The sequence below is a fragment of the Anabas testudineus genome, chromosome 8 (assembly GCF_900324465.2).
Source record: "Anabas testudineus chromosome 8, fAnaTes1.2, whole genome shotgun sequence".
Lineage (NCBI taxonomy): Eukaryota > Metazoa > Chordata > Actinopteri > Anabantiformes > Anabantidae > Anabas > Anabas testudineus.
In genome coordinates, this window is record NC_046617.1 from 15,686,796 (window position 1) to 15,704,830 (window position 18,035).

Below are 18,035 nucleotides of genomic sequence, written 5' to 3' on the forward strand. Positions count from 1 at the left end.
ATCTTATTTTTCTTATTTATTTTAATCTGCTGAATTTTTTATTTTGTAATCAAAAGTTTGGAAAGAGCCACAAAGCAAACTGTCAGACTATTAGCACAGCACAGTTTACATTTGTACATTAATAAATTGCATAAACACAGAGAAATAATGTGCAAACAGATTAACACCTCTACTCCACGTTCTTTTTTTACACATTCCTACCTATGTCTTAGCTTTTGTTTCTTTATTTACTCTGAATGAACACCTGGCACTCTGCCCTCTGTTACCTAAAGATGAAGATGAAGAGCATGAGCAGCATACAGAAGGTGGCCACATTGTCCATCGTCTTCATCAGCACCACCAGCTGCCGTCTCAGCGCAGGCATGAACCTCACCAGCTTAATGACCCTCAGCAGCCTGAAAGTCCTCAGCACTGACAGACCGCCGTCAGACTGGCCAATGATCTCGCACACACTAATGTGAGATATAGAGAAAGTGAGATGTTGTAAGAAATAGAAAAATTATAAGGAAAACAAACGAGAGGCATGTAAAGAGGCATAAAGAGATCAAATATAAATCAGGAGAATAGACATTATAAGAGTTTAACTAACAGTATAAAGACTATATAAGTAAACATAGTTAAACTACCTCACTTCTAACACACTTCTGCAAATTTCTAAGAAGTTCCATTATTGTGTTGACCATACATAATCCATAACAGTGTGGTAAGCAGTACTGCTTTACATACATCATCACCACACCGCTAGACTGTTCCTATAGTTTAACAATTTGTCACATAAAAGAAATTTCCATGGGAAATATAACTTTAAGATGAGTATCTGGCAGGAACAGCTATTAGAGCTACTTCCTGGAAATGAGGGAACATCTTGAAACTAGTTTGGATTTAGAGAAGACATTTTTCAAAAGCTCTCTTTACAGATGGAGTGATTTAAAACTTCATACTGTCAAACTCTGCCTTTGGTTTTGGAACTGGCTTTGACATAAAGCTAAATTGACCCTGATCTGTCAGTCTAAAAATGATCTGCATTTATCAATTAGCAACTTAATAACTTAATAACCTAACTTTATCACTGTTTCCTACCATGTTATGGATAAAATGTAGACGGGTTAAATGTTTGCAGACTAACTGACAATCATTTTACAGAATGCAGACCTGATAATGACAATTATTCCGTCAAAGATGTTATATGGGTTCCTCAGGTACTCAAAGAAACCAAAAGCAGTCAGCTTTAGGATCATCTCCAGTGTGAACATGCTGGTGAAGACAATGTTGCAGATCTCCAGGACATTGGTCAGCTCCTCAGGCTGGGATGAAAACACAAACAGAAAAACTAAGAATAAGAACAAATAGGACATGGAAGTGGATCTAGACTGAGTGACATAAAGAGTGGTAGGTAAAAGATAAGAGAGGTTAGAGTTAAGTTTCAAGCATTCCAAGTTAAAAACAGAGCACTGACAGACAAAGAGATAAAAACACAGTTAATATTAAACCACTGTTTTGAAATCATAGCTGCCGCAACAAAAGATGCGGGAGCCACTGTGAAAAACAATTGTGTACACATTACATTTCTCCGCCTGTTCTGGAGATGCTGTCACTCAAACTGTCAGTCACTTGAAAAGAGAATTCTCTCCTACCTGGCAAACAGAATTAAAACACACCTTATCTTAGATAGGCAACAGAGAGGAGTGAATGAAACTGACAAACACGGGTGTTTTTAGTACAGCTATTTAAGTAAAAAATGGAGAATATAAACAGTAAAGGTGAATTGTAGTGGAGAGAAGGTATTGTCTATGCAGCACGTAGAAACGCTGGCAGAATAAGACAGCATGTTATCTGGAATTGGCAAAGAAATGCATACATCTACACCACACACAAACGCCCAGTCAATCCTGGGTTCATTTCCATTTGTATGTACTTGTGCACAATAAGACTGGCTTTATACAAGTACACTTTGTGTGTGCATGTGACTATGTGTGTGTTACAGTATGCACGATATGGATCAGATGCTTTTTCTGATACCCCCTGTGATTTACGGTTTCAAAGCCAGCAGAGTAATGGCCAGCTAGCCCTGCCAAAGTTAGCAAACCATGTCAGTGAAAAACACATTCAGCCCTCCCTTCCTCTAATCCGCTTTTTCTCCAAATCTATCTCCATCCTCCATCCTCCTAGTTCTCCATCCCTCTTTTCTTTCTATTTCGGAGTCTCATTATCAGGCAGGCTCATCTCTTCCAGATCAATATCCTCCTGTCGATCAGAGGAGGAAGAAGAAGAAGCTGGCTGAGGAAAAAGAGGATAAGTAAAGGAGGAGAACGCAGTAGGAGTGTTTGGGAGTAGATGATCACACAATAAAGGAAAGGATATGAGACAGAGATGAGGAAAAGCAAGAATGACAAAAGCGGTAGTTAGAGAAATCTGTCTACATCTCATGATGTAGGTCTGAATCACATGAGTTCAGCCTTTAGTCTGGAAAACCTCTACTGCGAATTATTTGAGCTTGGATGAAAGTGGACCAATCAATGGAGTGCTTTTAAAGGTGGGATAATTCATCACTACTAAAAAAGTCAAAATGTCAAAAAACAAGTGTTAAGTGATAGGAATCCAGCTATATTAGAGAACAGGGAACGTAGGAATGATTAGACATAGATTTCCAGACACAAACAAGCTTTATTCCTTCATAGTTGGCTCTAACCTTGACCTATATCCAGAACTCCCTCTAGAGTCCGAAGTGCAAACACAGAAGAAGATTTATTGCTATTGACAGAACCATCACATTCTTTGACATCACAGTTTACCTCGGACAAAAATACCATCATTGCTCCTTCTCCCTCCTTCCTGTTTACCTTCTTCTTGCTCCATTAGCTTTCATACCCTAACCACCTCTCTCCTCACATTCTTATGCCTGTGTTACTTTCCACCTGTACCTTTATTATCCATCTTCTGAATAATATTTCATATATTTTCCTACCATAAAAAAACGAAATGTTTTTCTGGTGTGAGCACAACAGTGTGCTGCAGGAGTGGCAGAACTGTGGTTTGTCAGTTTATGGGAGAGAAAAACATGAGTTTCAGGCTCCCTGTTTAAGAATAAAATTGCACAAGATATAACTTTTCTACAGCACAGCAAAAACACATGTATCACTGCTTCTGTTTTAGCCTGTGGAAACTGTGGAGAAACACTGCTTAAGTGTCTGCGAGTATGTGCATGAAAAAAAAATATATGCATCTCTGCATACACACACACACACATACTGTACACTTACACACACTCACACACTGAATAACACAGGGAATTGAGCTGAAAACTGCTGTGTAACCAGCGTCTGCCTCACTCTTCCCCTCACACTCATCTCCTCCTCTTCCTTCCCCCCACAACCCACGTTTATTTTTAGAGTCTTCAGAGATGAGAGAAAGCAACTACTCTGTACGCTGTCAAAGAGTGAGTGGGTGGGTATGAGGGAGAGAGAGAGAGAAGTGGGGAGAAGGAGGGTAAAACTGAGAGGTAAAAGAGAAACAGAGAATAGATGAGACACTTGGGGTACGGCGGCAAGGGCAGAAGGAGGGAGGGCAGTGAGGAATAAAGGTAAAAGTGGGAGAACATATGAAGGAAAGGTGTAGAGAAGAACTTACAGGGAAATTAAGGGGGATAGGGGAGGAAAACTGGCAAGAGAGAAGGTATAAGCGAAAAACAGAAAACAGTGTGTGGAGAAAACAGAATGGCATGAGCTTAGAGAGAGAACTGAAGGGAAAAGAAAAAAGCTGTTTTATGTAACAGCTTGTGAGTGTATGCGCCTGCATGTGTTCCTGTTGGGTATTGGTTTATGTGTATGCACACACTGGGCACAAATGGATGCGTATATTGTGTGTGTGTGTGTGTGTGTGTGTGTGCACTTGTGTGTGTCTGCATGCGCGCATGCTCTTGGCAGGCTTCTCTCACTTTCGCTCTCAGACACCTGCCTTGTCTGCCTCTGAGGAGCCTGGCCAATGTTAAAAGCCAGTGCGGTTTTGTCTACCGCTAGGCTAAATGTTTACACCTCTGTCAGGAAACTGCATGGCAGTGATGCTCCACTCCCACACTCATCCCTCTGAATGTCATCTGCTATTATGATATTTCTAGCAGCAATGCTTCATCATCGGTGGTAGTGGTTTATCTGCCGAGGCTGCGGTGATTTGTGGGAGTGAAGGGGAGCGACAAATGATTACATTAACACACGCTATTAACACTTGAGTATCTCAGTCAGGGATTAATGCGATGCCTATTCCTACAATGGTGTTAAGACCACTGTATTTGCAAATGTCAAAATTCTTCATGAATGTACACGAGTATACATTTCCAATAGTATTCATCAGCAAAACAACGCAGTCCTATTATGCTCATAAATCCTGATTTCCTCTATTCTTATTTTTTTATTTATTCATTGACTAATGCTACCATACTTACCATACCAGCCTGATGCCAACGTAACATAAAATCAAGAGGATCTGAATTAGTCTCAATGTAATCATAGCCGCTAAATCACTTTTGAGTGTAAAACATGCAGGAGATGTGTTGAAATTAGGTCAGCAAAAAAAAAAAAAAATTAAAATGGCATATTATCAATAAATAAAGAGCATTTGTAATGAAGTTTTATGCGACAGCCTTGGTTATAACATCTTACCTGGTTATGATGCTCGATGCCCATACTGATGGTGTTGATAAGAATAGCGATCATAATACCCCTGCTGAAGTACTTGCTCTCCACAATGCCCCAAAGTTTCCTCCTCATATCGTTCCAAATGTCCCTACAATGTCCAAAGCACGTCCTCCTCCTCTTCTTCTCCCCTTCTGCCCTCTCCTCTAAGTGGTTCTCCTCCTTGCCCGTCTCTTTCACAGAATTCTCCTCGTCTTCAACCCCGTCTCCCACAGCCCTTGCCCCTTCTTTTAGTGACAATGCACATATAGGACAGTCCTCTGGATTTTGAGGTACAGACAGACTGATGGAGTTGGATAGTGGCTCAGAGCTATGATCTTGCTTGCTTTGGTGTGGACAGTGTGTTGCTGGAGAGATGCAGAGATAGAAATACAAACAACCTGAGTCTATGATCAATCACATATTAGAAAGCAGCTGTGTTTGTCCTAGTGGGCTTGTTGCCAGGCTTTTGCAATCCAACTTTTAGGTGGTCCTAATGTTTTCATCACATATCACTACACTATATTCAGCTCTCACTGCAACAAATAGTCAATGTTGCACATATAAGACACGTATGAGGCCTTCATACTCACATCGTGGGTGCCTCGAATGATGCCGTTCTCCATTGACATTCCCTCCACCACTCCGCCTGTTACCCCTGCCTCCACCGGCCGGCGGGGGCTTGCCCCTCAGCGTGTAGTAGAGAGCTGCTGATCTTCTCTTAGCCTTGCGAAGGACATGGCAGACGAGCTGAAAGATTTCCTCGTAGCAATCTCCTGGCTCGGTCATGCTGGCCAGAGTAGAGGAGGACAGGCACTGTGCCCTTTGCTCCTGCATCAGTTGGTGTTCCCGCTGTTTGGTCTCTGAAAACTGTGTGGCTATAACCACGAGGCACAGGTTGATCATGAAGAAAGAACCAATCTGGATGGGTGTGGAACAACAAGTTAGAGTTAGACTATGTATGAATTTTAAACTTGCAGGGTGAGTTAAGATGGTCGAATTAGATGAGGCTCATTGAAGAAACACGAACTATGAATTGGGATGTTACATGGTAAATACAGATTTGGTTTTCATCAAGCTCACACACTGGCAGATTCTAATAATGTGTGCCAATCCCCCTGTGGAAATTGTTGGCACACATGCTAAAGGTCTCTAAGGGCTGACTTTCCACCAAACCCAGGGTAATTGAAGCAGACAGACAGAACAAACACACGCCCAAAGCACAGTTAAGCGTCTGCCTATATTTCACTCTGTCTTCTTGTTCACCCTCTCACTTCACTTTTCCTTTTGCTACTACTCCAGCTCAAAGAACATCCTTCTTTAACTTTCTTTGAAGGTTAGGGAGATATTTGCAAAGGGAAGATGGGGTGTATTGTGCATGGTATGTTGACTGTAGTGGCAGTAATGGGAACCGCTACAGCACTGTTAAAATGGCTTTTATTGGACTACTCAGAGCTTGTGACGGAACAATGATTACATCAATATTGGCTAATGCTTAACAGCTCAGAAACCAGATTGCACAATGGATATAGCAGCTTGTAGCAGAGTCTCAGTTTTGTTCATTAGGAAACTGAACATGTCTCCATCTTTATTTTTGGACAAAGCTCTTCAGCAGCACGTATTGAGAACACACACAGACACGCATATACACCTACAAGACCGAAACATTTGGAGTATGAACATTCACAGATATAAAAACCCAAACTTAATGACCTTCCATCTACTGTATAGGCTTTCATCTGCAGTGATCAAAGATACAGGGCATAGTTAAAGAGAGAGAGGAGATAGTGAGAGGAATGGAAAATATGAGACTCCTGACTCAGAGCAGGAGACGGAGAGAGGAAACATAGATGCAAGGTGTGTGTATGAAGATAGGGAGGAGAGATACCCATCTGTGGCCTGTGGGTCAAAGCAGGTCTACAGGTGTGTGGTCTTTGATTTCCCTCCAGGCTTGCATCTGTGTGTATCTATTCTGTGATTCTGATCAGTAGACAGCTTTACGCATAAACAGAGAGGGCAGCCCAATATCACGCATTCAGTTGATCACTGCATTATGCATGCAGGCAAACATTCACAAAACCATGTCTGATCACACACTCAGACACACAAATTGAGATGACAAACTAAGCTTGCAACTGATTGCACATGTCTATCTGCTTCTATGCAGTAAATGTCACATACATTTAAGTGACTTTTCTCTTTTTATGAAATTCAGAACACACACATAATGTCCTAATAACTTCCCTCTCTGTTGCACTTAGGTCTAAAATATTTTAATCCATTTACTCACTCTTCCATGTGACACCAATACAGATGCAGAGATTGCACACTTGACAATTTATCAAGTATCAGGCCAACAGAGATGTGACTCTGTCTTTGAAACTAGGGAGGTCAGAATTCTTTATTTCAGCTTTATATCTGAGGACACACACTTACAGGATGAAATAATAAGCTTTAAAGAACAGGACACTGCAACGTAATACACACTAACCCACACACACACAGGAAGAATGAGACAAGTTGCGCTAACTCTAAGAAAAAAGGTGAAAAAACGTGACTGTCAAGGTGACCCTATCTGTGAGAACAGCACCATAGGGGACCATCAAAGTGCCTGATCCAAAGGTTCTCATGGTGTCAGCAACACTTCCAGGGCATCCCTCAGGATCTCTGACTACAAGTTGCCAAACACATTTGAGCCTTGCAACATAGCTCAAAAGGGACATGTCAATCAATCACGTACCACAAAGGGAGCGATGTTACTGTCAACTTGTTAGGTGTTGTGCAAGCCACAGGGCACCATAAATGTAACTCGAAAGCACACTAACGTCCTTTTTGTCAGTCCTTAGAGCCCACAGTAATCAGGGTAGTTATATTGACTTCAGATCAGTTTGAGGATCACCATGCATTCTGTTCGATTTCGTGTGTCCTCTGCTGGACAATATCCTAACTGTCATACAGGGCATGACATCAGATTTGATCAGTGGAGCAGCATACACCAGGCAAAAGCGATTATGCTGTAATGTGACACCATGTCAGCTATCTTCGGGTGCCAGAAGGTGCTTACACTGGCGAGGCCAGCCTCGGATCAGATCTGCCAAAGATGAGATGAAATTTACATCTTGAGTAACAATGCCAAAAATCCCCTCTGCCAAATAAGGCTAATGTTGTTGAGTATGACCTGTTGTGAAAAGCAGGTCTTGTTCCCTCTTATGATAGTGCAGGGTGAAAATTATAGTGTGTGTTTTATGATTATGTCATTGTTCTTTTGTTTCACCTCTTTTTTTACCTCCCTTGGTATTCTCCTGATCTCTTTTTTCAGGTCTGCAAAATGCTGCATGTCTATTTCTTATAGTTTTCACCTGCTGGTAAGAAAGGGCAACATCTGGGACTTCAGTTGTACATTTGTTGCTACACAAAGTGACTGAATGCAATTTACAAGCAAAACAATGGCATGTGAATGCACAATTAAACAATCTTCATTGTGTCACCATCTGGCACTACATGCAAAAAGCTCTTTCAAACAGTGTGTATACAACACTACGACGTAAGCCTTCTGGTGACTGTCGTTCCTCTTCTTCTCTGCAGTGTTTTCTTTCTCACCACCAAATATACATTTACATATCATCCTCCTTCTTGCCTTCCTCCGTCAGATGCTGATTGAACACACTTTTGCTAAAGGATTCATGAATACAGGCTAAAAACAGTTCCGGTTGTGTCTTATGCTTGTGTTCTTTTTTTACCTCCCCGGAGTGATAAAATCTTTAAAATGGTAATTAATAATTTGTGATCATAAGTCTTCCGAGATCACTCATTTTTTTCTTGTTGTTTTATTATAGAGAATGTTACAAGAGATTTTTATCTGTGCTTATCTACAGTTCTTCTGTGGTTTTATTATTAACACATTGCACACTGGAAGTGTCAGCTGGCCGCTGTATGTTACTTACAATGATGAGTAAGATGAAGTAGATGAAGTTATAGAAGGAGTGGGCATCCATTACATAATACATGATCTCCACCCAGCCCTCCAAAGTGATCACCTAGGAGGAAAAAGTCAACAATGTTAGTATCAATGCATTTTTACCAAATATATTAATATTACCAAATATTTACCTACTACATTTAAAAGTGCATAAGCTGTTAGCAATTATGTTATATAACCCTATTACAACAATAACAAAGACTCAAATATTATTTTAAGAAGAATTATGGGATTTGAACAGTTTAATAAGCCAAAATTATCCTCAAAAAATATATTTGATCAAAATAGCCTCAGCCTTTAAAACAAGCAATGCTGTTGATGCTCATCAATAGAGTTATATAAAACATTTATTCTGATTTATCACACTGAATAATCAGCAAATGGAACATACCTGAAAAATTACAATCCAGGCATAGACAATGTTGTCGAAGTTGATGGCACCTTTGTGGGGGTTACTATTTCCTGTGTGGCAACGAGTGTAATATTGGTTCCAGTTAATACACAGGCCCATTGCTTCACCAGCACCACTGCCATTTGCCAGTGGCTCAGGACTCAGGCCCAGAGCCTGTCTGTGGAGTGCATCCTCCCTGTCCAGGCAGCATGTGCGGCCTCCTTCGCGTCTCGCTGGCACATCAGAACATGACATGATGCCATTATCGGATGGCAGGGAGCAGATGAAGGGGCGTTCATCGTCCTCCTCTGGCTGATAGTACGGAGGTGGTAGGGTCATACCTGAAGAGCTGGGGTAGAAAAAAAAGAAACTATGTTAGTTAATTGGTTGGTTATAGAACATAAATGTCATACATTGATTTCTCATATCTATATGCATGTGAATACTTTCCCATGCCACATGGTGTATACAAAACTATATCATTGCAGTATACAGTATAATATATACTGTAAAAACTCATGCATGTATACACTGTGACCAGATTTTCTTCTTCACAATTTGTTTTTATTTTTTTACATATTCTACTTCACTCCTTAATCCAGTCTAAAATAAATTAATAAATATAGCACTAGAAAAAAAGACATTATGAAGCTGTGGCCAGGATAATAATCAGTAAAAAGTTATGTATATAGTATTTGTGTGTAAGAAAGAAAAGCCTGACCTGAGCAGTGAACTAGTAAAAAAAACCTAAAGCTTGTGCCGACCAAAGGCATGCTGACAGGTGTGATAAATAGGGGTGAGGCTTGTCAGAACAGAATGAATAGCCTAAGGATGAGTCAAACTGCCTTCACAATTAATTACTTAAAGTACTTATTCATCATTACTCATGAAAAACGAATCAAAGGTGTTCAAATGCCTATAAAAACAGACCACCAAACCACCACCACCTTTAAATTTCATGTTTTGTTGCTCTTGTTTGGTCATGAGGGTTTTGCAGTCATTTTGGTAAATTTTATCAATGCTTTACTGAATGCCCCACCATGGCATCAGCACTGAACATGATCCTAGTATCAAACAGGGAATCAGGCTAGTGTTTGCTTCAGTAAGTAGCAGTGAGCCTACTCCTAGGAGGCCCTGTAACTGGTCTGGTCTGCTCAAAGCAGGAATAAGTGAAATCTATTATGTCGGGACTGTTTTGGGCTTGAAAAAAAATCACCATCATTGCTTTCTGAGATTAAATGTGTTCAAAACTCCAAAATTTGAACAGGTGTTAAGATGTCACTGGTGGGGAGCTCTGCAAGAAGAATATAGAATATCGCTGCCCTCTCTATATGTACATGTCAGAATACAGGATATATGTGAACATATAGCAACAGTATAGTCTCTAGAAATAGATACAGGCAAGACTAAATGTATTTACTAAGCTAACTTACTAACTGACAATCACATCATTGTTTATTAAGATGTTTAGCAGCAGACAACAGAATCTTTAATCCTGTGAACTAAGTCTTTGGAAAGTGTGTGTGAGATTGTGCCCTAGCGTGAAATCAGCAAAGAAGCTGATAACAGTCATGTACACCTGCTATTCACAAACACACACATTCAATGTATTAATTCCCTCCCTGTAAATGCCCCCCATGAGTGAACCTAATGACACAAATCTCTAATATCTGAACCTAACAGATTACTCACATGTGGTACCTCTCATAATTTCCTGAGAAGTCTCATTCGACTCTTAGTTGTAATGGTTTGTTTCCTCATGTCCACCTAGGGATTCACCTCTACCTTTCTCTGTGGATTTATTTAAAGGGAACATTGGCTATCATTGGTATAATTATGTGTTCATGGGGCAGTATTATGACTATATATTGTGTTTGCATATGCTCTATTAGAAATACCAATAAACAGAAAAGGTAAAACATTCAAAGGTCTCTTGCCTCCTTGTATAAAAATGATAAGGACAGTTCATTTAAAGCAATATGTTAGAAGTACAGCACAAAGGAAATAATGTAAATGGAAGGCAGTGGGGAAACTGTTTTTGAAAAAGAACATACACTTTGGAAAATAACGCAATATTTATGGGAAGTGTCTCAAAAAGTAGATAAACAATTCTGGGCCAGTCGGCAATGCCTATTAGAGGTGTGTGTGTGTGTGTGTGTGTGTAGGTGGGTGATCTGACATCACTGTGGAGTAAATGAGGGCAAGGTGTGGATGGTTGGAGAAGACAAAAATATACCCTTTCCATCAGCACACCCATTACTGAACACACAGATTCAGGGTCACTCGACCTACTGTATTGACTCATTGCACTGTCACTGCAGCCCTCCTTTGCCATACTGTCACTCTGTTGATCTTATTCTGACAGTTTATGCTTCTTTCACTGTGTATTCCCTCTCTTGTCTACATGGATAAAGGCTTACCAGGAAAACCATAGTAATTGGCATATCTGCACAACCACAGTTGCTTCACCCTGCTGCTTACCCTCATATACACATCTCCTCTTTTCTCTAATGCTCTTGATCCTACCCAGTCTTGTCTAGCCATCAGTGGGAAAGATACTACAGACATATACAGCAGTAGAATTTTCTCTACTTAAATGCAAGAAGACTAATTCCTTGATCAATAATAACAGGCTTTCCATTCAACCTCCCACTGAGAATAGCTTAGGAACCATAAATTGATTTTGTGGCAGAACAAAGTTTGCAGGTACAAATTAAGAGTTACAGAGCTTACAGTGACTTACAATCCAGTTGAGTTTATGTAATCCAATAGAAAATACAAATGAAAGGTCAATGACACTCAAATTGGGGCTTTAGGGTGCTAAAAGAGACAGTGAGAAATGCGGCCACTGTCAGAGTAGTGGAGCATGAATGAAGGCTGTTGCACCCCTGCCGGTGACTTGGCATTGCACAGCATGGCACAGCAAAACCTGGCATCATGCTGAGAACACACCTGCAAAAGATGGAGGGGAAGGATCGAGGCTACAGAGCAGAGAATGCCTAAAGCAAGGCGGAAGACACAGCATAAAAAATAGAGGTGTCTGTGGACCCCAATCATGGGGTTGGTGCTACAATTCCCAGCTAGACACTGAACCCAACTTGCCCCTGGTGGGTCAGGCCAGCCACATGGTAGCTCTGCCTGTCTCTGTGTTTGAATGGGTGAATGAGAGGCAAAGGAAAGCCAATAAGGTAGAAAAGCACTAAGTGTAGACCACTGTCTCTGTGCATGGTATAATCTTCCCTTTATAATAAAATTATCTTTGGCCATTTGTGCAAAATATGTTTTGTAATGAGGCAACATGAAGATGTGAAACTGACTCTGAATACAAATCTGAATACAATATTTACTTCTAAATAAGGATGAAAAGTAATAGAAGATGCAAGGCAGGCTAAACTTGCTACAGGCTAGACTTGCTAAAACAAATTAAAGAATAAGGCCTGAAAAGAGAAAGGCAGAGATCAAAAGAGGGAGGTGTAAAATGGCACTGCACTTGACTGCAACACTTGGCCCACTCCATTATAACCTCTCAGAGAGCTAATGTTAGCCCTTTACTTAGCATAATAGTCCTCAAGTGCTAACTCACTAGGACCTTTCCAATTAAGCACTTGAACACCCTGACTAACCTGCATAATGTTAACACAATGATTCATATATAATGTGAAAAAAAATAAATTAACAGGCACGACTCAGTTCAACGTGTGATCACTGCTAAAAATCAGCAGATGCATGGACACTATCAATTAAAGTAGTGGAGGAAATGTATTTCATAAGGAGAATAAAACATAATGATTGTGTACTGATTCCCCAGATATCTTCTTCCTTTAAGGGAACTCCTGCTAATCTGTATATCAAGCTTGAACCAAAAAGAGACAAATGTAGAAATCACTGTTTAAAGTAGTGCTTTCTATAGAGGTTGCTGCTGTAAATGCCATCTCACAGCTTTAAGAGAAAGCAGGCAGAGCTTAGTAGCAGACTCGTGTCTTTCATCTGGCTACTGTATGCTTTGTCAGCATAACCAGACACGGTGCACAGAGATAAAGAGATATACAGGTCTTATTTACACATTAGAAAACACACATCAGGACTATGTGTCTTTGTAGTGGGCTGATGTCAGAATAAAAAGGGAAACAGGGAGAACTTCAAACTGGGAAAAGGTGTAATTGTAGCATGAGAGAGAGCTGGACAGATGAAAAACAATGTTAGAAATATAGGCTCAGTAAGTGCAACTTTACTGAAACTAAAGTGAGCACATATGTGACCCCTGCAACAAAAATCTGTATTTATTTCAATAATGTTTTTCTCCTGCAACAGCTCTCCTCATTAGGTATTAAACTATTAGGGTACAAGCATCAGTGGGCTGCTGAACATAAATCACTACAGTCGAAGCAGTAGTTAGATATGCAAAGAGCTATAATACTAACAGGCTAAGTAGTAGTGTAGTGGTCATCCCCCAATAAGTTATGTCAAGGTAAAGCACTGCTCACGCAACATGCATGGACAAAAAAGACTTCTAAGTGCTTCTGACTGGCACAACAATTATCTGTGGACACTGGGGTTTCATTGACTGATCAGCCAGTGTGAAGGACATCGTATGAGGTAAACGTCTACAGATGGCGTCTGGAAAAAAAAATCATTACTCACAAAACAGCACTACTTACAAGATTAACATTTGCAAAGGGCATAAAAAGAAGCCTGATTTATATTAGCATCACATTCTTTAGTGAGACAAAGCCATAATAAATGCGTCTGAATCAGACGAAGGGAAGCATGTCTGACATGGACCTAGCAAGAACCACCACAGTGACAGCATAGTACTGACCATGAAACATGGACTTTAGATTGGATGTGAGTGTGCTGTTAAAAGCATAAAGGTGAGGTTTCATAATTGTAACTTTTAATTTGTGGCCAATGAAATTCACTTTAAGACACAAACAAATTGCCGAGCCACAAACAGTGTTTGACTCACAGGGTGAAGTTCTCCTCTAGGTAGCAGCGGTTCCTCAATAGCCCTGCCCACAGCTGCACGCCGATGATGCCGAAGATGAAGAAGACGAAGAAGCAGAGCAACAGCACGTTGCCCAGCATGGGTAGAGTATCCAGCAGCAAGTTCACCAGGATGCGCATACCTGTGTATATTAGCAGACAAATAAATCAATAATAGATTATCACAGGCTTACATTTTTTAATGGTCTTGGAATTTAAGATTTGAATGAATCCACATCTGGATTATGTTCTCTACAATTTGTCAGTGCACTGCTGACATCAGGATAACAGTTTGTAAGGTTTAACCTTCTAAAGGTTAAAAAAGGGGGGTTTGGTTCAATATTGACAAAAGTAGCTTTATTAGTTTTGCATTTTTTAATTGTCCTTACAATATCTCACCAAAACCTATGAGGGTTGTTAATGAGTACAGTAAGAAACACATCTGATGTAAAACCGGGAGACCAAAATAATTATGTTGTTTAAGAGCAGATCAAAAACTGAAAAAGGCAGAAAATCACAAAGACAACCAAAAACAGACACATCCACTAACTACACCTCCCAGTGAACAAAGAAGGATAATCAGGCTACATGAGATTTCATTCATGATTAGATGAAACCTAACAGCAGTAACACAAGTGTGTCCCCTGTCGAATAATGATGACCTCATCCCCTGGGGATGGGCCCACCCTGCAGTGATAAAATATTGAGACTGTGATTAGCGGATCATAATGACAGCTGATTGGACTAATGAGAGTGAGAGGTGAGACCCACTGATGAGATCACAGCAACCCTATACTGACACCTGAGAGGTATATGTGTTGATGATGTTACAATGAGCGTGACTGTATGTGAGTAAATCTCTTCTGGTGTGATGTGTGTGGTGTGTGTGCGCTGGTGTCTTTCGGTGTCACGCTGCGATTCGCGAATAACAACTCAATGGTAGGCTAATGTGTCATAAACACAACAGTGCATTTAAGCTGCTAAAGCACTGAATGACAGGAGAGAAGCTGAGAGAGTGACAGAAGGAGAGGAAGAGAGCAAGACAGAGTAATGATAATGATGGGCACACAAGTGTACAATATTTACAAGGATGCAAACACCTGTAGTTCACAGACTATACACACACACATACACACGCACAACCATGTGAATGCAAAAACTGGCAGTAAAATAAAAGAGGAATAAAAAGTCTTCCTTAAGTGGTAATCAATATTATCTCCTCCCTTTGAATTTGACTACATCTATAAGCTGGAGCTGGAGTACGTGCTGACATTCACCGGGTCATGTATCAATTAAACATGTAGTTTGTATCTGCATGAGAAGAATTCATTGCTAGTGTGTGGCTTAGAAGTCATGGTCGAAATGCAGTCTTCATCTTTTGCCAAGCGTTTGTTATACATTATTGATTTGAAGTACAATCCTGATTGGCTCCAAAGAGCCACAGGCTGTGAGGAACAGACTGCCATGACTTTAATCTACAAATCTTCTTGGAGAATAAATAAACAGTCAAATTTCAATTTAGGAATTTGTGGAAATTTATGTCAAGTTATAATAATAAATAAATAAATATAAATATTTTTCTTCAGGTGAGTGTGCTTCTACCCGCTCCTCTGACTAATTTGTCTCATCAACTTGTATTAAATGGAGAGCAGTGGTGTTGCTGGTGTGTATGTGTCTCATGTTGGAGACTGGAGGCAAGTCTAAATGTGTTTGTTCCCCAGGGTCCTTGTCATTAGGCCACTGTTCCATTAGGCCTAATTGGGTGAAGAGAGGGAGAGATGGATATATAGAGAGAGAGACTGGGAGAATGAGAATGAGACAGGGCCTGAGGGTGTGCCAAAAAAGGGGAATGCCAAATTAAGAAAGAAAGAAATTGGGAAAAAAGAAAAAGCCTATAAATATTGAAAGGAGGGGGAAGCAAACAAAAAGTAACCAGAACAGTGTAATATAACATAAATCAATTTATTTTGAGTTGCCTCTTATTTCCCCTCATTCTCTCTCCCCTCCTGGTGACTGTGCCAGTTTGCCAAATCTTGCTTCTCCCAGATAAAGATGGATGCTTCCCCATACACCACAGTGGAAACACATTTCAGCTACATGCTTGTGCTATTCACTAAAGATCAAACAGTCCTCTTTCGTTCTTTTCTCTTCTCTTTTTACTGTTTGTTGTCTTTCCCACTCCGGTTCTGTCTAGCACCCCCTTTATGTTACGCCAATTTCATCAGAAAGTTTAACAGCAGCCACACAGACACACATCACACAGGACTATTATCTACCATTTTGTTGGAGGGTTACAAATTGAGGTGTGCGAGGGGTCAGGATGTGCTTGTGCTCTCTGTGTAACTGTGGGCAAAGCAGTGATCCAAAAAAACAAGGCACAAATAGCTTTATCCCCATGCTTCCTCACCTATAATGGTGTCACAGATAGAGGACAGAAACAGGCTACCGCACAAGCATTACATGCAGCTTACTGGTAACATTAATAACAGTACACAAACACAGACAACTATAGAATGTCTAATATAATAGTACCAAGAGAACCTAAGAGTAGGCTCCCGCACATGCATCTCTGAAAAACATGCATTTATAATATGCATGCATGTCCTGCAATAACTCTGCACGTTAACATTTATCTCATGTATCCTAAAATTAATGCTATGATTCCTGGCAATGTTCACACTGATCACATTTTGTACACTTGTCCTCAAAACACAGTAGCCTGAGTACAATATCTTCTAATATCACCACTCAAAGTGTAGATGTTTCCACCTGGAAAGCTGAAATCAATTCAGGTAAATGAAGACAAGATACTTTTGCAGATAATTATGCTAAAAGACTTAGCCCCATGAGTGGACTTGTACACAACGAACAAAAATCTTCAAGAATGTGCAGATGATAAAGAGAATTTGGGATTTTTGTGTACAGATATCTCTCAGAACCATCCAAGTAAAACAGGGTTTTTAAAACACACTGACACAAAAGAAATAAAATGAGATGATATACAGTATATGCTTAATATTTAAACTTACACACACACACAGCAGATATCACCACTTGCAAATTCAGTTTGAAGCCAGCTAGCTATTCTTAATTAGGAATTTTCAAGTTTTGAGATATTTTAAGCTGCGTTGTACACACAGCATGTTTTAGATACCACACAGATTTTCAATTATGTTGAAATCAGGAGACTGTGAAGGGCGTTCCAAAAGTTTCCGTTTGTGTGTCTTGAAATAGATCAGGGTGAAATATGAGTTTTGCTTTGGATTTCTGTCATGTTGTAGCACTCATTGTTTTTTCAATGTCAGATTCTTGACTGACTGCATGGCATTTGGATCTAGCATTTGCTGACATTTAGTGGAATCTATTCTTCCCTCTATCTGCACAAACAAAAAACCCAAAGAATCACATTTCCACTTCTATGCTTACCTGGTGGTCAAGTGTTCAAATGCTACACTGTTTTTCGTACAAATACACCTTTGCTGATTTAGGCCAAAGAGCTTAATTTAACATCACTTGTGACACATACCACTTTACTGGTGCTTTTCGTACTTTAGATCCACTGAGCAAACATGCAATTTTATCCAAGATTTCTTAGACTTTCAAAATGTGTCTCGTCTTCTACAGCATGACAGTAAAGCAAATGGGAATTTCAAGCTGAAAGCGCTTTGGTACCTTTCTTGGTATCCTCTACTTTCTATGCACCCAATGCCTTCATTCTTGCATCCTCAATCTGCAGTCAGGAAATGCCTTCATCTGACATCTCTTAATGACATTTTTTAACCTAACTTATAAGCCTTTATAAGTCAATTAAAATTCTAAAAAGTTCTGAATATTTTAAAGTTACAAGTGTAGCAAAACTTTTAGATACAATTGGCCTTAGAATAAGTCAGTGTTTAACCTAGACTTTTGCAGGGAGGAGGAACTCTGCTTTTTGATAAGGGCAGAACACTTACGCTCATGAGAATGTGTCAAAACTTTAGTAACTTAAAGTTCATCTAAGAAAAGGCATAACATT

General features: G+C 40.0%; 1 protein-coding gene across 7 annotated transcripts in view; it reads right to left on the reverse strand.

Moving 5' to 3' along the window:
- The window catches only part of LOC113156486 (voltage-dependent T-type calcium channel subunit alpha-1I), a 122,108-nt gene that overhangs the window by 35,301 nt on the left and 68,772 nt on the right, over positions 1-18,035 (reverse strand). For all 7 annotated transcript variants that reach the window (XM_026351694.1, XM_026351686.1, XM_026351663.1 and 4 more), the window contains 7 exons: positions 14,004-14,163; positions 9,038-9,386; positions 8,612-8,704; positions 5,261-5,588; positions 4,656-5,035; positions 1,153-1,304; positions 267-452 (listed from right to left, as the gene is read on the reverse strand). In XM_026351694.1, the coding sequence (XP_026207479.1) occupies positions 267-452; positions 1,153-1,304; positions 4,656-5,035; positions 5,261-5,588; positions 8,612-8,704; positions 9,038-9,386; positions 14,004-14,163 (1,648 nt within the window). The remainder of the gene's footprint in view (positions 1-266; positions 453-1,152; positions 1,305-4,655; positions 5,036-5,260; positions 5,589-8,611; positions 8,705-9,037; positions 9,387-14,003; positions 14,164-18,035) is intronic.